Source organism: Gymnoscopelus braueri (assembly GCF_963280865.1).
Source record: "Gymnoscopelus braueri genome assembly, chromosome: 3".
NCBI lineage: Eukaryota > Metazoa > Chordata > Actinopteri > Myctophiformes > Myctophidae > Gymnoscopelus > Gymnoscopelus braueri.
In genome coordinates, this window is record NC_137612.1 from 59,300,237 (window position 1) to 59,323,583 (window position 23,347).

The window sequence follows — 23,347 nt, forward strand, 5'->3', positions numbered from 1 at the left end:
GGCGGGGCTTGACAGAATCTAGTTACCATTAAAGTATACGCACACCGCGCCGCCTCCAAATCTGGAGCGTATGTATCTGCGGGCGCCCTATTGGGAAGGGAAAGTTCATAAGAGGCAGCTGAGCAGCAGATTGGAACTCGGCAGAACTCCACAGGAAGAAGAGACATAATTAGTTTGTGTGCAGCTTGGGATGAGGTTGGTTCAGAACGAAGTTGTGTTTGTGCTCAGGGAGCATATTGAGGATACCCAATTTGGTATTGACAGCCATCATTTTATATTATTGTCATTATTTGTGTCTTAATTTTACAAACTGAGGCTTCACCACATCGCAAACTATAAATTACAGAGTGGCAACGCGGCAAAATTTGTGTAAAATAGTTATCTTCCAGGGATTTTATTTATTTAAATACTTATTATATTATACTGCTCTGCGACTTTGATGTTATAATTTCTTTCAACTGTCGTGGAGTGTTATAGTGTGATAGTGTTATGGGTTTTAGTGCTAAAATATAGAACACATAACATATTATAGAATATATAACTCAATGATGATCAATTATTTCAAAGTTTATAGCGATATACGTTTTTTGGTCCAAAAATTCTATAATAAATATTTATTTAATTGTTGATTTTATTTATTTCATTGTTTATTATTTAGTTGTATATATGTTTGGACAAAAAAACGTCCATAGATAGCTGTGTTCAGACCTGAATAGCAATTGTGTCTGCTCATTCATCACTTCCAATTCCACTTGTTTATCCTATATCCTGTATGAGTTCTCTTTCCTGATTGGATAAAATTGGTATACCGACCTGAAAATTAATTTTCTGTTTACTGAAGAACTGGAGAGATGGAGAGACCCCTGTTGCTAAACACTCTACACCAGGTGTGGTTGTCAAACTCGTTTCGGGGTGCGGGCCACATTGTACGAAAGGTGACTTGATGAGGGCCACGCGCATTCACTTACACAGCTGTCACTTGGCTTTGTTTTTCAGCCTGTTGTTTCAGTCGCTGCTATAACTTTACAAATTGTGTTTATTTATTATTAGATTTTAGCTGTAACCATTATTTTATACTTTTGGCTATTAGAAAATAGCAGATCTACAAGCTCATAGCACTACGAGCTTGTAGATCTGCAATGTTTTTGGAAAAATCGTGAACATTTGTGCAAATCTTCGAATATATATATGTTTTTTAAACATTTGTAACTCAAATCTTTGCTTCTGGGGATTCTACAAATGTCTTTGTCAGTTTTTTGGAAAAAGCTTATTGTCTCAAACTTTTTTCATGTCAAGGAGCCCCAAAATGTGGACCCCCATCTCAAAATATATTGTTCCAGGGACCCCCCAGAAGCAAAGATTTGAGTTACAAATGTTCGCTTTAATTTAAAAAATATATATATTCAAAGATGTGCACACATTTTCACGATCTTTAAAAAAATAGATCTACAAGCTCATGAGTACCGCGCTATGAGCTTGTATATCTGCTATTTTTGAATAGCCATGACACAGATTATTTCCCGGTCTAAATTGTTTAAGAAGAATAGCTACTTTAATGATTGACTTTCGGGTTAGTAGGCTACAGGAAATATGATATGATAGATGAAACAATCAATGCAAAAAGAAAAAAAGGTAAATGGCTACACAACTTCTTTTATGTAGGCCTATTTTCTGCTTTATTGAAGTGGCAATGAATCACAATAATATGACTCTCATTCGATTTTAAAAAGATCTAAAAATAATAATAACCCAGAAGATCACATTTCAGTTCAAAACATCTCAAAAAGCTTAGAAAGCCTGCTCACAGAGATAAGTTATTGTGCCAAACATGCAAAGGATTTCTTTAAATACAGGGTAGTGTGGTCCCATGTTTTGATAGAATTGCTCCAGAGACATAGCCAGATATGTTTTGTTCAATTTGTCATCACTCTGAATAGTAATTAGCTGCATTTGGATGTGCAAATCCAGCTGCTGCACATCATTAGGGCTGTCACGATTACACATTTCAGTTGACGATTAATTGTCACTCAAATAATTGCGAATACCGATTTAATTGTGTGTTTGGCCATTGAACATTGGAACATATGAAGCCTTTTAGGCTTCGTAATAAAGAATTACACAGGGCAGATATGACAAATAACTGAAATATACAAAGACATTATTGACATATTTGACAATTTGTATACATGTAAAAAAAAACAGAGATAGCAGATCTACAAGCTTACAACACGTCATGAAGCTTGTAGATCTGCTTTTTTAATATTTGAAAATGTGTAAATCTTTCAAAATGGAAACGATTATGACGATTATGCAAAAATAATTGCGATTATCTCAAATAATTGCGATTAGACAATTATGTAATAATTATGACAGGCCTACACATCATGCGATATAGCGTCGGTGGTAAACGGGAATCTAAGTAATGAGAATTTCGTCTTTAGCTGAACAAAGTCATGGAAATGATTCTGAACCTCACTTGTCAGCTAGCTGTGATATTTTGTCCATACCTGTGCATTATTTCATTCAGCGACATATACTGACTGCAAAGTGGGGACATTTCCTAAGATGCTCTTGGACAGCTGCTTCTCCCACACTCATAATCTCACATGAAAGGCACCAATGATGTTGTAGTATTCCGTAACAAGCTTGCGGCCTTGCATCATAACATTAAAGGCATAGTTCACCCAAATAAATACTTATATTCTATATATTACACACCCCACCCAACCTTGAATTCATTGACTTTTTTTTTGTTTTTGTCGCATTCCTAAGCAGATCATTTGATGTCTCAGGAGACTCCACTGAGTCTCCTACAGACCCATGACCCGGTCATCATATTATTGTCTCAGGAATGTGACAAAAACTAAAAAATCTCCATGAATTCAAGGCTTCACAGGGTGTGTAATTGATAGAAAATAAGTAATGTTTTGGGTGAACTACTCCTTTAAGCATGTTGAAATGTTCTGTTATATCCACCAAAAATGCAAGATCAAGAACCCAGTCTGGGTTATCCAACTGTACAACTGGTTTCCCTTTGTCCTTCATGAATACTGCACTTCTGCAATTCTGCACGTAATAAAAATAAAAGTAAAATTGGCAGCAATTATGAAGTATTATAACACTTGATACTTATAAGTCATTATAAAATGCCTTATAATGTGTTATGGTTATGGTTATAAAGCATTCTGAGTATTTATGAGCTCTTGTAAATCTGATTATACAGGGTTATGAGCAGATTATAATGCCTTATAAGTATGTGTATAATGCGTTATACACATAAGATGCATAGCAAGTGCTACCTTTTTTTCAGACAAAAGAGTGTCAAACTGCCGATGATTGCTACATAATGCCTCTTGTGTGGTGTATAATACAAGGACAATGGACCCTTTGCTAAGCCCCACCCACTCCACTCTGTGACTGGTGGTGCGAAGTTAGTCACACCCAGGCCTGGCAGCGCCTGGCAAGCTCTGCTTCTCACCCATTGACTTGCATTTTAAATGATGGCTTTTCCCCTTAAAAATAATCGATCATTTCAGGAGCAAGAGCTTCAAAATCTCTTCTAAATGTAGTCAACAAGACCTGCAGTAGGCTATGCACTGGACAAATGTGCATGACTTTATTTCAATAAACTAAAAACATGGGAAATGTTAGAGGGAGTAATAGCCATGGATACACGACGGTCGACTGTCACGACCGTCATGGATGAACTTCAACCTGGTGAATGCACTTTCTCCATTTATGGCCCGTACATCTACATATATAAAGTGCCTATCCAATGGCCACGAATGTTACATTTATGTACAGGCTCTCAGAAGTACCCGTATCATCCGTATTGTTCAATAAAAAGCATTTTAATCTGATCGGTGGCCATTTTCTCCATATGCTATATAGCGACCCTATCGGTTGGTAGGTGTATTGCACTCTGATACGTTATGAGAAAATGGCCACTGATCGGATTAAAATGCTTTTTATTGAACAATACAGAATATACGGGTACTTTTGAGAGTCCCGTGCATAATTGTAACATCCGTGGCCATGGGGTAAGCACTTTATATTTGAAATTTGAACGTTTATATAGATGTACGGACCCAGTGGCGTAACGCAGAATCGCGGGGCCTCCCCGCGGGAGTTTCACGTACAGTACATGAATTTAAGAAGTGCAGTATTCATGAAGGACAAAGGGAAACCAGTTGTACAGTTGGATAACCCATGTGCGTGCACAACCTGCACGCGTGCGCTTCGTCAGGCTACACTGAGCCTGGGTGCCTGGACCGCTACACGTAAAAAAATGAGTGGGGTTGGGGTATTTACCAACATATTTTGTGTCGTAAAACAAAACAGGTTTACCATGCTTATTTCATGCATTTAACCAAAAATAACGTATAAACTTTAGAAAAAGGAAGTGTAAAATGTCAACTCATTGCTGAGTTTTGGGACTACAAACTGCCACCCTTATTCTCCATCATGTGAACAGGACAGCAGAGGGGCGATGCTATTGACATGAGCACATCCAGTCAGTAGGGGGCGATGTTATCGACATGAGCACATCCAGTCCATACCGATGGAGTCTCACGACGGCGTAGAGCTCCGGGAACTCGGAGACGGAAGTGGCTCAGGGCGGCGGCGCGCCGCTCCGTACCGGCCCGTCCACGCTGGCCTGTCCAGTGGGGCTTCCGCAGTGCGCTCAGCGGCCAGCAGAGGCTTCGAGAACGCCTCGTACCTGCAGGATGAGGAGCAGAACCAACTGGAGGGGTCGCCAGAGCCTGGACCTTCAGCCTCACGCAACAAGGTTGGTTGGTTGGTTGGTTGCTGTCATCTGTTTATTTCCATACATCTTCCCACCAGATGTCTATTTGACCAGGACAGTTGAACTCATAGTTGTCTATTTGACTCCCGTTTGGTGTTCGTTGGCTTATTGTGACATATAGGTGATGTTCAGTGATAAATAAACTTAAACATGGATTTATTGCATGGGGTCTGTAACTGCTAGCAGACAGTGTAGTTTACTGATGTGCTTTCTGGTCAAGACTTTTATTTTATTATCATTTAAACAGAGGAATGACACACAATTCAATTTAATCTCTGGGTGGAATTCTCTCGATGGATGGTCAACAACCATCTATTAATGCTCTCTCTCTCTCTCTCTTTCTTTCTCTCTCTCTCTCTCTCTCTCTCTCTCTCTCTCTCTCTCTCTCTCTCTCCACCCAGGAAGGAGACCAGCAGCAGTATGAGGAGGAGACAGCAGGGGGCAGTATTGCTCATGAGGTCCAGGACTTCACCGAATTCAACAACAACAGCGGCAGCATGGAGGACCGGTCGGCAGACTACGGCTTCATCGTGGCACTGGTGTTCTTGGTGAGCGGCATCGTGCTGGTGGTCATCGCCTACACCATCCCCCGAGAGGCCAAGGTGGAGCCCGACTCGGTGTCGGCGCGTCAGATGGAGCGCTTGGAGCTGTACTACGCCCAGCTGGGCTCCCACCTGGACAAGTGCATCATCGCCGGCCTGGGCCTGCTGACTCTGGGAGGGATGCTGCTCTCTGTGTTGCTCATGGTGTCCATCTGCCGCGGGGAATTGAACCGCCGCAGGACCATGTTCGTCCGACCCAAGAGGACTTACGGCTCCATCAACCTGAGGATGAAGCAGCTGGCCACCGGGGAGGACATCGCAGGAGGGGGAGGGGCAGGGCTGGAATTTGAACCCACAGAGACGGGCCTGGACTCTAAACAAGAACCGGGGACCAGTGGGAACCAGTAGGAACCTGCTGGAACCAGCAGGAACCAGTGTTCCACAGCTGGTGCAAATGCAGGCAATTAGCTGTGGTTTGATTTTAGTGCATTTGACCCAACCGCACTGCAACCACCAACCCACCGCACTGCAACCACCAACCCACCACAATGCAACCACCAACCAACCACACTGCAACCACCAACCCACCACACTGGAACCACCAACCCACCACACTGGAACCACCAACTCACCACACTGCAACCACCAACCCATCACACTGCAACCACCAACCCACCACACCACTGCAACCACCAACCCACCACACTGGAACCACCAACCCACCACACTGCAACCACCAAGCCACACACTGCAATACATTGAAACACACTGCATTCCTCCACACTGGAAGCCAGTTTTGCACTCCTTTATAATATCTGTTCGGTGGGTGCAAAACAATGCGGATGAATGTGACACGTGTGGGTGGATGCAAAATGCTGCGTTTGGATACAAAACAGACCTAATGGAATGCAAAACGGCGTGGGCAGATGTACAACAATGCAGGTGGATGTGAAACGGCACAGGTGGATGCAACATATAGAAGCCGAGAGGAGAAGCACAACCTGAGCACAAGGACTTTCCTTTCAGAGTCACAGCTTTATGACCAAGAACTGGAGTTTAATCTGAACCTTTAAAAATCATTATAAACTAATTTATAAACTGGAGTATAAACTGAAACTTTAAACATAATCTATAAACTGCAGGATGAACTGAACCCCAGCAGAACTTATAAACTGAGTTGAATGGAACTGAAACCGGGTCAGTTGAAATGTCTCGCGAGCCAGACTGTTGCTTCCCACAATGTTCAAATGCTTCCGTCATACAGCCTGGAGCAACTGAAGCTCTGAAAACTATCCAAGGTTAAAACAGATGTGACTCCTCCTCCCCGCTTCCGTGTCGTCTTTACAGTGGCGCAAATTTGAAATAATAAATAAATCAGAATAATCAAAGCCTATATAGCTTGCTGCTTATCAGAAATGGAAATTCAAAGATACATTTCAAAGATATTTTAAAATATATTTTCGTGAACGGAAATGACGAACAGATGCCAGCTTCCTTTCTCGGATTTCAGGGGTGTATTTCCAGACTCTATATATAGCATTCGAAGATTGTGGGATAGTTGTCTGGCTACGCGAGACTAGTTGAAACCACCAGAAGAGGTTTAAACTAGGTTAGTGGAAATTTAACCGAAGCCCTTCACAATGTGAATGTGAGCACACATGGACCAGTCATAATAGTTTATAAAGAGTTATGACTCATTTACTTTACTCTCTGTCACACGGCACTGCCGCGGACTGATAATAGCATGATCTATAAGCTCACACCGTGTTGAGGATGCAATGCATTTTGAGCATACAAATCGTCTATTTTGGGTCTGCAACACTGTGGTACAGTGAAGTATAAATGGGTGTTTATAAGCAAGTGTTATTGTTATAACAGACTGAGCTGTAGAGAGAAAAGCACAGTGTTGCTATGCTAACTATGCTAACTGTACAAAGTAATGCTAGCTTCCTCCAGAAGAAAGCAATGAGACAACAACTTTATGTTTTCCACTTTCTGCCTTTCTTCCTAAAAGTGATATTTAACAACAATACATTGTATTTATTCATGTATTGTAAAAAACTAAACAAAAAAACACACCACCTGACCTGGTTTATTTAAAATTGTTGCCTCATTTTGTTTTTCTTTTCAAATCAGCATTTTGGCTAGCATTTCTTTAGTATTTAGCATCGCTTTAGTCGGTATGAAAGAAAAGGAATTTAAACCATGCTGCAAATAGATCCACTTATCAGCATTTATTATCCCAGACTTGAATCTATGTGTGAATGTTATTACAATATAGTGTACAACAGAATTGTGTTCCCCATGCTGAAATGATAGTGTACAAGAGCAGAATGTTCCCCATGCTGAAATGAATTTAATGTGTGAAAGTTAGTATCATATAGTGTACAACAGAATTATGTACCCCATGCTGAAATGTACGTATGTGTGAAAGTTATTATCATATAGTGTACAGCAGCAGAATGTTCCCTATGCTGAAATGTGTCTATGTGTGAATGGTTATTATCATATAGTGTACGACAGAATAGGCTCTATGCACAGCAGCCATATTGGAAAGAAATTGGGCCTCTTCTTACTTTCTTCACAGGTTTTACCAATGATGCTAATGAAGGCTCTGTTCCATTTCATGTAGCACAGTGGTTCTCAAACCTTTTAATTTCAAGGACCCCCATAACTCTGAGAGTGTACAAATGGAACCAAATTGACCTGTAAGGGTCCATTTGGTTCCATTTGTACACTCTCAGAGTTACACACCTTTTAAGGGGCCATTTGGAAATTGGAACCCCCCCAAGGAACCATGAGGGTCCCTGGACCACACTTTGAGACCCACTGGTGTAGCAGAGTGTTTCCAGTGAGACAACATGCACAATATCAGCACCCTGACTCTGTTTGACCAGAATGGAACAGAGCCTTCATTAGTATCATTGGTAACACCTGTGAAGGAAGTAAGGAAGAGGCCCAATTTCTTTCCAATATGGCTGCTGTGCATAGAGCCTATTATGTTCCCCATGCTGAAATGATATGTACAACAGCAGAATGTTCTCCATGCTGAAATGAATCCATGAGTGAATGTTATTATTATCATATAGTGTGTACAGCATCAGAATGTTCCCCCATGCTGAAATGTGTCTAGAGAACATCATCGTTTTTCTTTGCTGTTTTGTGAGGAAACCTCATAACTCCACATCTGACACACACACACACACACACATACACACGCACGCACACACGCACACGCACGCACGCACGCACGCACGCACGCACGCACGCACGCACGCACGCACGCACGCACGCACGCACGCACGCACGCACGCACGCACGCACACGCACACACACACGTGCACTCATGCACGCACGCACACGGCAGTAAATAATACAATAAAAAACACACTTTTAGGGTTTTAAACAAAAATGTCGTCATTCCTGTGAAAGTTGCCATGATGGAGATATGAGGTTTTTATTTACTGATAAAAAAAGAAATAATGATCTGCAAAAATGAGTAATACTTTTTCTTTCGAATAGACCTTTAATGTGTTTGTATTATAATGTAAGCAGATATTAAAGGACGACTTCACCCGTTTTCAACCTGTCTTCATATAATTGGTCCTCACTAATACTCATTAGAACATGGCACCATTTTTGTCTACCCTGTCTGTGTCTCAGAGGAGGGCTGTGCCGTGGACAGTTCAGAAACCCACCTACCAGTGACATCAACAATGGGGAATCCAACTTATTAGAAACTGCAGGCTTTCTATTCCTGGAAAGTTAGCATGCTATAATGGAAGCCATTGTTCTCGCATTAATAAAAATCGAATTAACAAATTTGAAATCTTGTTTGGAAAACTAAAACTAAAAACTGCTAATAATGTCACTGGTAGGTGGGTTTATGAAGTGTCCACAGCCCTCCTATGAGACACAGACCGAGTAGAAAAAAAGGTACCATTTTATTAGTGAAGACCAATTATATGAAGATATTGTTGAAAATGGGTGAAGTCGTTCTTTAAGATGGTCGTGTGAGGATACAATTACAATATTAATTATGCCTTAACGAGGAAACACACATTCACTGTAAACTACGTACCTTATAAAAACTATATCATATTAAACACACATTCACTGTAAATGACGTGTACCTTATAAAAACGATATGCTAATCATGAACTGTGTGTACTCCTGTGTACGTACAGTCTGTCAACTATATGTAAATCATGTACTTTATCACAGTCTACTTTATTGTCACATCACAGGTTTACAGGGGTAACAAAGTGGGTGAAATTAGGTTTTGCATATCCACAAGTTTCCTTTAAAAATACAACGGGATATTTTTATACAACTAGATTCTGACAAGTCCCGGAAAAGACGCGCTGTGATTGGCCAGGAGTCAGGAAGCGTGCCCCCTCTAATATGGCGGCCACGATGCAGGTCGCTCCAATGAACTGAAGCGGCCAATGAGGTGTCTAGGTTTCTAAATCTATGAGCTTACAGGGGAAAAGGGGGTGTGTCAATTAGGGGCATCACTTCCGGTCGTCAGTCATTCAATTCATTTCAGTGATCCGTGTCGGTGAACAATAATGTGGGAACATGAATCCAAAATGGTCTGCCTACTTACGCTACAAGATCTCCCTCCACACAGCTGATTTAAAGGAACGATCAATGCTTATTATCAAACGCTGAAGTCACTTAATAAGCACCATTTAATCCCCATGCAGAGGTTCAGGTGTCACAGCATGCAGTATGAAACACAGGACAGGAGTTAGGCTACTGCTAAGAGCAAGTGTCAAGAGCAGTGGTGGAAAAAGTACTCAAATGTTTTACTTAAGTAAAAGTATCAATACCGCAATATAGAAATACTCTGTTACAAGTAAAAGTCCGGAATTCAAAATGTACTTGAGTAAAAGTACAAAATTAATGGTATCAAAATGTACTTCAAGTACCAAAAGTTGAAAATACTCATTGTGCAGAATGTCCAATTTCAAGTTTTCAAATCTATAAAAATCTTTTGAAAATAGCAGATCTACAAGCACACAATGTGTCGCATCGCAATGCATTGTGAGCTTGTAGATCGGCTATTTTCAAATGGCCGAAATGTATATAGGGCTGAAGTGGTTAATGTATGTTTTGTAATCAATCAAAATCTACAAAGTAACTAGTAACTAAAGTTTTCAAATAATTGAAGTGGAGTAAAAGTACAATATTTGGATCCAATATGTAGTGGAGTAAAAGTATTGGAAATACTCAAATAAAGTACTAATACCTCAAAATTGTACTTAAGTACAGTAAATGTACTTAGTTACTTTCCACCACTGTGTCTGACTGTCTGTCTGTCTGTCTGTCTGTCTGTCTGCACATTGACCATGAAGGACTCGGTGAGAAAATCAATCCCATCACTGGGTTACCATGGTTACGGTCTATTTATACCAAGGAGGAGAGGGTCTCAGGTGTCATGGAAACAGGAGAGGGGCGGAGCCTCGTGACCCGGACGCTGGCAGGCACAAACCTCTTATCTCCAAGATTTGGACAATTAATTCCCAACTTGATCACACTGCAGCGTCACGCAAGAGCATCAAAAGTAGCAGATCTACAAGCTCGAGTAGGTCTGCTACGTTAGATGCTTTTGAATTTGAAAAGCAGTGGTGGAAAAAGTATTCAAATGTTTTACTTAGGTAAAAGTATCAATACTGCAATGTAGAAGTACTCTGTTACAAGTAAAAGTCCCGAATTCTAAATTGACTTTATTAAAAGTACAAAAGTATTGGCATCAAAATGTACTTAAAGTACCAAAAGTAAAAGTACTAAAATGTTTGAAAATAGCAGATTTGCTATTTTCAAATAGCCTATATATAAAATAGGGTTAAAGTGGTTAATGTATAAAGTGGCTAAAGTGGTTAATGTATGTTTTATAATGTAATCATTTATTTCTGCAAAGTAACTAGTAACTAAAGTTTTCAAATCAATGTAGAGGAGTACAAGTACAATATTTGCCTCTGAGATGTAGTGGAGCAGAAGTAAAAGTATAGACAATTGGAAATACTCCAGTAAAGTAAAAGTACCACAAAATTGTACTTAAGTACAGTACTTGAGTAAATGTACTTAGTTACTTTACACCACTGGTGAAAAGTAACAGTTTTGGACGTATAAGGTTTCCACCTGACAGAGAGGATTTAAAACCTTGCACCGGTATGTCCTTGTTCTTGTCATTTAATACCCTACTTCTTTGTACAAGAGTCGCCCCAAAATTAGCAGAGAATAGCAGCTCTTAACCCTTTGTCTTCATGCTGTATGGCACCGTTTCTCAAAGTGGAGCCCGGGGACCCCCAGGGGTCCTTGAGGGGGTTCCAGGATGTCCTCAGCAAAATAATTTGATTCAACAAAATGCTAGTTTTAAAGGTAAGGTAAGTTTTAGTTTGGCTAAAATAAGTGTTAAATAGCTCTATATTCTGATAGTACTCATTGATATGGAGTGTTTGTTCAGTAACAGGAGACTCTCCAGTTCTTTAGTAAACAGAAATGCATTTTCAGGTCGGGATACCAATTTTATCCAATCAGGATAGAGTACTCATACAGGATACAGATTAAACAAGTGAAATTGGAAGTGATGACACAAAGAAATGAGCAGACAAAACTGGAACTGGATCACTATCAAAATGAAGCTGATAAATGGTTACTCTCTCCTGATTAGCTGAAATTTTGTCACCTACCTGAAAATGTATTTTCTGTTTATTAAAGAGCTGGAGAGACAGGGAGACCCCTGTGACTAAACAAACACTCTAGCAATGATTACTATCATAATATAAAGCTTTAACCTTTTAACATAAAGCTTTTTGTTTTAACCAAAACATATCACTTACCCTACCTTTAAGCTTCAAATGGTCACACAACTTTATCTTCAAAGACAGAGATGATATTTTAAATGTTTAATTCAGTTCAGGATGATCTCATGTTATTATTAGAGCATTTTGGCAATAAAACATGTAATCAATAGTGAAAACCACAAACAAACCACACACAAAATTAACTCTATATTGATTCATCTCTGATTAACAACTCTAAATTAATTAATTAATGAGCCTGTCAGCTGGAAATGTTGAAGGGGAGGAGAAGGAGGGAGGTGCCACGGCCTCACGCTGGAGACTCCTCACTGGCAGGTGAGCCAGTAGGGTACAACAGTATGTCCTCCCGGTGGGGGCTCCTTACTGGCAGGTGAGCCAGTAGGGAACCAATTAAATTAATCCAGAACAGCCAATATAACAAAGAGAAACTGAAACAGAACGTCCAAGGTTCGATTCCTGGTCCCCCCCCCCCCCACACACACACACGCACACACCTTTTCCACCATGGGAGGAAATAGGTTGAATTATTATTATTATTAATACACTATTCTGACTAAATGTAGGAGAAGAAAAACAATCCATGTAGATCCATATAAGCCACCAAAAATGATTTATTTTATTTGTTATTTTTCATCAAAAACAAAAACTCAGCATTTTGTATTATTAGTGCTTGATAAGGGGCGTGTCAGAATATACCCCTTGCCCTCTGCTCCTATTGGCCAGGAGTCAGGATGAGGTCACGTTGCGTGAGGAGGAAACAGGAAGTGATCAGTTCTACATGTACATGTCGTCATATCCTGGAGGCGGGAGGTGGTCTGGATCTGGCCTGTCAATCAATTACAAAACACAACACAACACAACACAACACAGCAATTACACAACAGTTTACACAACACAACAATTATACAACATGCAAATGATACAGTATATGGTGTGTAGGGTTGGGATCGGGAACCGGATTCAACATTGATGATCCATCACATTTGGAACCGTTTTTTTATCACACTGTCAGAGCTGGTATGTGGACTTCATGTCTGATATAGAATTACAATACCAGTGGTTCTCAAAAAATATATATTTCAAGGACCACCATAACTCTGAAAGTGTACAAATGGTGTACATGTGTGTGTGTGTGTGTGTGTGTGTGTGTGTGTGTGTGTGTGTGTGTGTGTGTGTGTGTGTGTGTGTGTATTTCTGACCTGAAATAAATTCACACATTGTTTGTTATAGTGATGTAAAATGCAACCATATTTAACCCATTTAGACCTGAGGTTTTCTGAAAAACTTCAAATATTTATTCAAAGATTACATAAAATATATGTTGCTATATACTGTACATAGCAACAACCACAAAAGGGGTTCCCGTCTTGAAAGGTATAGTTACAAATAGGGGTTACCGCCCTAAATGGGTTAAATGCCACCAAAGTATTTAATTTGCAATGTCTTTATTTTATTTTACTATAATATATTTTGGTGCTATTTACTTCATATAGCCTACTGTTCTATGTTTGTATACTTTTATCATGCACATATTAAAGTAGTCAGATTTATAATATTGTTTATTTCATTCATATACACTTTCTACATTAATATAACCATATTATAACCACATAAGATCAAGTTGTGAGCTTGTAGATCGGCTATTTTCAAACATTTTAGTACTTTTACTTTTGGTACTTTAAGTATAGTTTGATTCCAAAACTTTTGTACTTTTACTCAAGTACATTTTGAATTCCGGACTTTTACTTGTAACAGAGTACTTCCATATTGCAATATTGATACTTTTACTTGAGTAAAACATTTCAGTACTTTTTCCACCACTGCTAAAATACCACCCTTGGGTCCCGGGACCCATTCCTTTGAAAACCTAGCACTATCACTGTATGTGTATGGCGTGTGTGTGTTTGTGTGTATATGTACCCTGGTCGGTGGCGTCCCACAGGGCCAAAGGGGTCGAATCGGGCCCCTGGGGGAACGGCTCCTGGAGGCAGGATGTCTGGGAAGCCGCCGGGCGGGCGAGGATACCCTGAACGCAACGGGTCCATGATCATCCCCCCTCCCCCGCGTCCCCTGCACACACACACACACACACACACACACACACACACACACACACACGTACATTAGAATTAAAACAAATTTATAAGAGATGTATGGATGAAAAGAACAATGTAAAAAAAAAAAAAAAAATCACAAAGTTCAGCAGAGGAGATAGGAGGAGAGGAGAGGAGATAGGAGGAGAGGAGATAGGAGGAGAGGAGATAGGAGGAGAGGAGAGGAGATAGGAGGAGAGGAGATAGGAGGAGAGGAGATAGGAGGAGAGGAGAGGAGAGGAGATAGGAGGAGAGGAGACTCACCCAAATGGATCCAGGTCTGCGCCTCCTGCGGCAAATGGAGGAACCATGGGATCTGACCTGAAATACAGACATATATGTATCATTAATGTATCATATATGTATCATTATTAGAGTTCTCAAATTCTGCCCAAAACCGACCCGGGCCAAAAATCTATGCTAATTAGTTTGGGTAGCGTGTACTGTATCTGTGTATCAGTAGGGGGGGCGTATCTTAGCAACAATGAAAGCGCTAACTCTCATTGGTCATGTCATGAGTAAATGAGCCAATGAGCTGCTGAGCAAACTTCCAGACGCCAGGGTCCTAGTGTTGCCATGTCCGCTTATTTACCGCAACTTCTGGACAAGATTTGGCTTGTTTTTCTGGCTTGTTTTTGGAGGTACGTTTCCTTATTTCTCCCACGAGACTTGGCAACACAGCTGACAGGCTGAGACACACTCACACACACACACACACACTGGACAGCACATACATCACGCTGCCTGTCATTCATTGAAAAAAACTCCAACATCTACACTTCATGGAGTACATTTTTTGTACTGAACCAAATTAAGGTAAGAAACCCACCCCCCCCCCCCCCCAAAAAAAAGTAACAAACCCGAAAAATAACCGAAAATCTTGCGCTGGGAACGCATGCGTGAGTGTCCTCTTTTTGGGAATTCAGAATATGGTCACCCTACCATTAACTCATTCACTGCTAGACTTATTTCTGGCTGCATTTGCCCACTGCCAGAGATTTTTCATTGTAAAAAGAAAGGTACACAGGAGCCGAGATACAGAATTTTTAAGTAATAAGTTAACCAGGAAGTGGATAGGAGTCTAGATCTCCGAAAAATGATATCTCCTGGGTCTGTGGGTCAAATTCTCTCTCGCTCGCTCACTCTCTCCTCTCTCTCTCATCTCTCTCTCTCTCTCTCTCTTCTCTCTCTCTTCTCTCTCTCTCTCTCTCTCTCTTCTCTCTCTCTCTCTCTCTCTCTCTCTCTCTCTCTCTCTCCTCTCTCTCTCTCTCTCTCTCTCTCTCTCTCTCTCTCTCTCTCTCTCTCTCTCTCTCTCTCTCTCTCTCTTCTCTCTCTCTCTCTCTCTCTCTCTCTCTCTCTCTCTCTCTCTCTCTCTCTCTCTCTGTGACAGCAGGAAGGTCGATAAAGAGCTGACATCACCTTCCTTGTCTTTTCAGGTCACTGAAGAGAGGAGAGGAGATACGAGAGGAGAGGTTAGAGTAATAAAAGAAGGAGAGACAGACGAGAAGTAAGGAAAGGAGGTGACTGAATCATTTCTGGAGTTCTGCCATTTCCTGAATCCCCCCCACCCGCACGCACACACACACACACACACACACACACACACACACACACACACACACACACACACACACACACGCACACACAGAGTGTGTAACAGGATGCACAGACACTATTACTCTTTATTAATAGCCCTGCTGAAATGATCCTCCTTCACCCCACACACACACACACACCCCTTCTCTGTCCCTCTCTCTCTCTGTTCTCCCTGTCTACTGTAAATATCAAATATGACTGTGCAGGATACTGCAGTGGCACACACACACACACACACACACACACACACACACACACACACACACACACACACACACACACACACACACACACACACACACACACACACACACACACACACACACACACACACACACACACACACACACACACACACACACAGCATGGAAAACTTCAGCCATACTGTAACTGGATGTTATGAATGAATGATAACTGACCTCTTAATATAACTTTACAAATACATGAATGAATGATAACTCTGTGGACAAGATGGCGGACGCGACAGACCAACCAAGGTCCGGCTGCTCCTACTCGTAAAACCAGTGGTTTACAATACCGTCAATGGCAAGGTCATTGTGGAGGTTCAAGGTCATTGTGGAGGATAAGTTGCTGAATTTCCTTGCTGTAAAAATGTACCCAAATCTTCGGATGACGTTATTTCCGTATCCGTGTGAGTTACAGTGAAAGCGGTCACTCCGGATTATAGATCAGCGTGATCTTTTATAAAACAATTACAAAAGATCATGGTCAAGGACTCCCAAAATGATATGTATTTGGACACAGATCCCCATCTCAAAATATGTTGTTCCAGGGACCCCCCCCAGAAGCACAGATCGGAGTTAAAAATGTTTGCTTTAAAACAGGGGTTTTCAACCGATTTTGACCCAGGGACCACCATCCTGACTAAGAGCAACCTGGGGACCACCACTATTGTGCGTGGTGGGTCCATCATAGACCCAGCCCACACAATAGTGGTGGGGGGTTCATGCACCGCAGGGAGCTGGAGAAAATAGCTATAACATCAATATAATATCTAATAAAATACAGTGATTTTGTAATATGATTGTCCTGATTGTATTCAAATGTTTGAATATATATATTTTTAAAGCGAACATTTGTAACTGAAATCTTTCCCTGGAACAACATATTTTGAGATGGGGGTCCGCGGCCAAATACATATAATTTTGGGGGTCCTTGACATGAAAAAGTTTGAGAACCACTGATTATAGCAACATACGTTAGAAGACATTTGTAGAATCCCCCAGAAGCAAAGATTTGAGTTACAAATGTTCGCTTTAAAAGATTTACACATTTTTTTACGATTTTTCAAAAATAGGAGATCTACAAGCTCATAGCGCTATGAGCTTGTATATCTGCTATTTTTTGAATAGCCAAAGAAATCGAAAAAATAGATGCTTTCCCGGTCTTATTGGGTTAATTTGAAGAGGGAACAGGCCGGCGCCCGGAGGGCGTGATGTTCGTGCCGGGCTTACTAGGCCAGCAGCGCTGTCCATTGTCCTAGTATATGTAAAGACGCAATTCTGTGTAAGGATGTCAATTCTAAGGAGGAGAGGCACAGCCAAGCTCTCCGTCTTATGTACGATAACGTAGTGGGTACCAGTGCTTAGTTCGTAAATGATTAGGTGCCGGATCTCATGAAAACGACTCAAACTCACCAGTGCGGGTGTGTTCCAGCACGCGGGTGTCGGGTGGGGATGCGTAGAGGGTCATCTTGGTACTCCTCCTGGTCCCTCTTGGTCTTCTTGTCTTTCCTCCTTCCTCCTCTGTCCTCCTGAGACACTAGATGCCTCCTCACCTGCTCTGATAGAGCCTGCATGTCCTTATAAACCCTGGTCAACACACACACACACACACACACACACACACACACACACACACACACACACACACACACACACACACACACACACACACACACACACACACACACACACACACACACACACACACACACACACACACACACACACACACACACACACACACACACAGTATTTATGTCCACAATATTCACAAGGTGCTGTTTAAAAAAAAAGTAGTGTCAGCAAATCTTGGACAAACACCCTGTTCCATTGTAGACCTGCAGAGCAGCTTTGTCTCGCCGTCTGACAGGCATCTAAACATATGTATCCACTCCAAATCTAACACAATAATAAATAATCCCTGTGAAAATATAACATTTTATAAACTCATTTAAAAAAAACTGCTTTAACAGTCATTCAATAAGATTGCAGATCTGGCTGCATTGGCTATTTCAAAATAGCAGATCTACAAGCTCGCAACGCGTCGCTTGTAGATCTGCTATTTATAAAATATACGAGCGCTTATGCGAGAGCATTTTCGGGAGTTTGGACCGGCGTGGCGGCGCCACTGTTATCTTTTCATGGCCACCGGGAGATCGGATATTTAACCGGTCCAACACACACCAGCCTTCATCCATTAATGTTCTCTCCAGGCTATCTTGACAGGCAGCGAGGCAGCGAGGCGAGGCGAGCCGGTGAAACTCTTTCTTATTGGGTTTCCATGCTTTGTTGGTCGTATTCTGGTTCTTCATGTCGTAAAATCGGGGCGTTTCGCGAATATTTAAAGGCATGTTATTTAAATGACGCTAGTTTTCGGTATGTTTACAATTTTCAATTTGATTGATTGATTCACTATATATTCCCTCATAATATGGGGGTTGTGGTATTAAAAAGTTTGAGAACCACTAGTCTAGGACATGTGGAGCGTTGTCCAGGGTGTTTTAGGGAAGGTTCAGACAGCTACCCTGTGTTAGCTGATCTGAGTGAGTGGGAGAGGTTGGAGGGTTGGATCAGGCTTTGAAGGTATATGTCTGAGGAAGAGCCACTAGGCTCCAAACGTCACAGTAACGGTGGTAATAAATATTTGATAGTTTGGAGCATATTCCGGACCATTGTGCGGACCATTGACAAGGGAATTTAACAGACGTGTGTACGTATATATTATATATATATACTGTATTGTCACCTGTCAAAGGAATGCAGTTGGTCTTCATTGATGTGATCACTGATGTTCACCGTTAACTCTGATACCTGCTGTGTGGTGGTGTTCTGAAAACACACACACACACACGCACACACGCACACACACACAAACAATAGCATTAGCTGTATTTACATGTGAAAATTGCACATAAGCCAGTACAAACAATCAGGTTAAACTAATTAATTAAATAGTAAATGAATACTAACCATCAGGTTAATTAAACTAGTTAATTAATGCTGAGCGTGGAGAGACCATCTGACTACGTGGGTGTATGTATGCATTACCTTGTTAGCGAATGAGAATGGAGGGACCGGAGTGTGTGAGTGTGAGGGTGTAGCAGCTACACTGTAGCCTATACCCTCCTGCCTGCCGTGCCTACCTGAACTAACGCTGCGCTCGATAAGTAACAGGTCTTGTTCTGAATTGACATTGTTCCCAATTAAGGGACATTGGTCTAGTATCTATAAGTTCCAAGAGTCTGTCGGTCTGTGTGTGTATGTCTCTTAATATACCCAAATATGGAGATAAAAGTACTCGCGTCATTCTTCTGAAGAACACATTTTAAAGTCACATATTTGATTTCAGAATGAACTTTTTGGAAAAAGGCCATTCAGTTTGTTTAGTGCTTTTTTCAATAAAAAATATAAATAAATAAAAAATGAAACAAAAATAAACAGAACATAAATGTTCAGGTAGGTGACAACATTTCAGCCAATCAGGAGAGAGTACCAATTTATAATTTGTATGCTCATTTCTTTGTGTAATTTCTTCCAATTTCACTATACTATACTATAATAATCTGTATCCTGTCTGAGTTCTCTATCCTGATTGGATACAATTGGTATCCTGACCTGAAAATGTTTTCTGTTTAATAAAGAGCTGGAGAGACATGGAGACTTCTGTTACTGGCCAAACACTCTATAGCAATGAGCTACTATACTATCAGAATATAGAGCTATTTAACACTTATTTTAACTAAAGAAAATCACTTACCCTACCTTTAATTAAACTGACCGTCAGGTTAATTAAATGAGTTAATTAATACTAACCATCAGGTTGAAGAGGAGGGAGGAGTCAACAGTGACGGCTTTGAGCACATGACAGCTTTTTCCATCGTTGCCGTGGTAACGCAGAGTGTAAACTTCCTTGTTGTCGTTCCAGTCTGCAGGAAGTAACTCTGAAGTCCTGTCATCACTGCTGGACTGAGAGAGAGAGCGAGAGAGCGAGAGAGCGAGAGAGTGAGAGAGAGAGAGAGAGAGAGAGAGAGAGAGAGAGAGAGAGAGAAGGGATGGAAGCAAAAGAAACGTTTTGTTAGATCGTCCAATCTGTGATTTGTGAAAAGGCGTGAAAGGATTTAACCTTTGCTTTTGTTAAATATCAGAGACAATTAGGCTTTTATGGAGTATGTATTCTATTGCTAATTTGACACCGACCGTTTGACACTTTTCAACTTAATCCCATGTACAAAGCACTGTTTTTTTTCTCGCACCTTAACTAACGTCCATAGCATATAATGTACAGTATATATCTGCTGTTATGCTCACGCACCTTCATGTCTTACCTCAGGTACTGCACCTTATGTCTTACCTCAGGTACAGGTACCACACCTTGGCCCTCAATCTACCGTGACTTTGACTTGAGCGTACGGCCCGCTCAGATCTCACATCTGGTCTGAGGACGTGTAGGCTTTGGCTACACAAGTTTGCTCCATCGTAGACATGCAGTGCAACATTGTCTAACAATTTGACAGGCATCTGGACACACATGTGTCCACTCCTACATGTATATCTAACACACTAATAAATACTCCCTGTGAAAATATAGCATTTTATAAAGGCATGCTGCATGGACATGCACGCCTATTTTATTTCCAAGTGACAATGACAAGCAATTAAAATCAAGCGATGGAAACAATCAAACATTGTGAACAAGAGTGCTTTAACAGTCATTCAGATTGCAGATCTAGCTCAGACCTAGGCTATACGAGCGCTTATGCGAGGGAATTTTTTGGGTGTAGGGACCTGCGCCGCTGTAATCTTTTCATGGACAGTGAGGTTTCCAAACGTATATGCATACAGTAACTACAGTACGTCCTCTGGAGTTTTGTGCAACCTGGGTTAAGGATAAAAACCTGAAGCTCCAAACCTGTGCCCAGCGCAGGTGATCTTCACACTGTGGATTTGGGCTACCGGGATCTCAGCGGGAGATCGGAGATATAACCATCCCGCACACACCAGCCTTCATCAATTAAAGTAACATTTTTATATGTTTGTTTTTATTGATCTCTCTTCCCCTTGCCCCCACCCTCTTCTTCTTCACTTCCTCTTATGGAAATAACAAAAACGATAGAGCTTGCATAAAAACGAATTTCACCCACCGTTTTACACCTGTAAACCTGTGATGTGACAATAAAGTTGACTCAGATTCAGATTCTTTGACCAATTCAAATGCTTTTTCATCTTAAAATAACTTTTACCAGCTCAGTGGCCTTGTGGTCAGAGTGTCCACCCTGAGATTGGGAGGTCGAGGGTTCAATCCCCAGCCGGGTCATACCCAAGAAGAGTATAAAAACTCAGTGCCTCCCTGCTTGGCACTCAGCATCACGGGTTGGATTGGGGGTAAGTCCCTGCGACATACTAGCGTCATGTCCAGGGAGTGTACATTATGGCTGGGAGATATAGCCTACTTGTACATCAAGGCTCCTCACACTCTATGGGCCACTTGGCTCGGCAAAGGCTTACTTGGTTAAAGCAATAATGATATTATTTTCTAAATACATTATATTCCTTAAATACTGTAAGTTAATTGTAATTACATGGTATTCATTATACATTTGTTTAAATTGATGTACATGTTGGTTACTTGTTCACATTTTTTGTTATTTAGATTTGTTTTGCTTGAAAACAATTCAATTTAGATGTTGCATGTTGTGTAGCCAGATGCTTCATTATAGTTTATTTGAGGCACTACACTGTTTTAATTACAAATACATGACAATAGCAAATAACATTACAGTACCTGGATGCCAATACATATATTATATTCATTATAAGTATCAATGTGTTTAATACATGTATGATATATTAGTAATTACATGTTATTAACAGTATTACCTATAGTCCCTAACCCTTGTCCCAGTCGTATGCATCCATGTTTAATCTCCCAGTAAGTCAGAAGAACCACCACATCATAGACACATGATATTACTTATAAATATGAATAATGACCTGGTCTCCAGAGCCCAGACATTTGCATCCATGTTTGATCATCTCCCAGTGGGTCAGAACCACCACGGCGTCCTGGCCGCAGCTGATGCCGGACTGGACCAGATGGTACAACACCTCCAGCCCCGCCATCACACCACACACACACACACACACACACACACACACACACAGACACACACACACACACACACACACACACACACACACACACACACACACACACACACACACACACACACACACACACACACACACACACACACACAGACACACACACACACACAGACACACACCACGGTACCGATACTACAAACACCACGGTATACCGCACCACACACACACCGGTACCGATAGTATTAACGAACCAAAACACACGGTATACACTAACAAACCAAAACACACGGTATATCAATACTAACGAACCAAAACACAGAAGCACCGCGGTACGGAGCCAGCAGCAGCAGCAGAAAGCAGCTCAGTTTGTGTTTTGTTTCGTCTGAAGTGAAAGTGAACGTAAAGTAAACAAACACCTGCGACAAGTCAACCTCTCTAAAACACTCTGCTTCCGCTTTGCGGCCTTCACAATAAGACGACCCCCAAAATTAGTCTAACTATGAAAGAAAAAGAAAAGAAAAGAAAACAAAACAATTGAAGCTTGAATCTGATGCTGTTGCTGTGTGTGTGTGTGTGTGTGTGTGTGTGTGTGTGTGTGTGTGTGTGTGTGTGTGTGTGTGTGTGTGTGTGTGTGTGTGTGTGTGTGTGATTGATTGAATACTTTATTAACAGGTTTAAAGACAAACAATGATATACAGTATGTAATAAGAAAGAAAGATACAGTAAACAGTGTGTGTGTGTGTGTGTGGGGGGGGGTCATTTCCGGTGATAAGCTTAAACTTAGCGTCAGATAATCTTTTGTGTTTTGACTATGATAAAACATTATGAGACATGTTAGGAGTTGGAGAACTGACCATGGAACTGACCATAGGGAACTGACAGTAAACTTTTATTTTGAAAGTCAGGGTGTCCTTAAGCGGAAGTACGTAACTCAGATGCGGAAATAGAGCTTTGTCATCGTGTTTTGGTCCGACACAGACTCTCTCCCGGGTTGAAACCCTGGGTTAGAATTTAAGTTCCGCTTTTCAAGCATCGTCCACAGACCATAGACAGTAAGCCACAGACATACACAGACTGTTTATTATTAAAATTAAAACATTTGTTGAAAGAAAATGGAGCAAAAAATGAA

At 41.1% G+C, this 23,347-nt stretch overlaps 2 protein-coding genes across 2 annotated transcripts; one reads left to right on the plus strand and one right to left on the minus strand.

Moving 5' to 3' along the window:
- Positions 1 to 4,561: 4,561 nt before the first annotated feature.
- On the plus strand, positions 4,562 to 5,757 carry tmem74b (transmembrane protein 74B; the record flags this gene model as incomplete). Its single annotated transcript, XM_080423665.1, has 2 exons — positions 4,562 to 4,789; positions 5,209 to 5,757. 2 exons carry the CDS (start codon positions 4,562 to 4,564, stop codon positions 5,755 to 5,757), a joined length of 777 nt encoding a protein of 258 aa, XP_080279791.1.
- Positions 5,758 to 12,772: 7,015 nt separating this feature from the next.
- psmf1 (proteasome inhibitor subunit 1) lies at positions 12,773 to 22,647 on the minus strand. Its single transcript, XM_080424173.1, has 8 exons — positions 22,372 to 22,647; positions 22,105 to 22,265; positions 19,927 to 20,079; positions 18,860 to 18,942; positions 17,527 to 17,700; positions 14,537 to 14,593; positions 14,100 to 14,249; positions 12,773 to 13,005 (listed from the first exon to the last, which is right to left on the minus strand). The coding sequence occupies exons 2-8, from the start codon at positions 22,231 to 22,233 to the stop codon at positions 12,954 to 12,956; spliced, it is 798 nt and encodes a 265-aa protein (XP_080280299.1). The 5' UTR covers positions 22,234 to 22,265; positions 22,372 to 22,647; the 3' UTR covers positions 12,773 to 12,953.
- Positions 22,648 to 23,347: the final 700 nt, after the last annotated feature.

Excerpts from the sequence above, each read along its gene's own strand:
- psmf1 (XM_080424173.1), bottom strand. The coding sequence starts at position 22,233 with ATGGCGGGGCTGGAGGTGTTGTACCATCTGGTCCAGTCCGGCATCAGC. Across the intron at positions 14,594-17,526 it reads GCTGGAACACACCCGCACTG|GTCAGATCCCATGGTTCCTC; the intron begins GTGAGTTTGAGT and ends TCTGTATTTCAG. Across the intron at positions 14,250-14,536 it reads GCAGACCTGGATCCATTTGG|GGGACGCGGGGGAGGGGGGA; the intron begins GTGAGTCTCCTC and ends GTGTGTGTGCAG.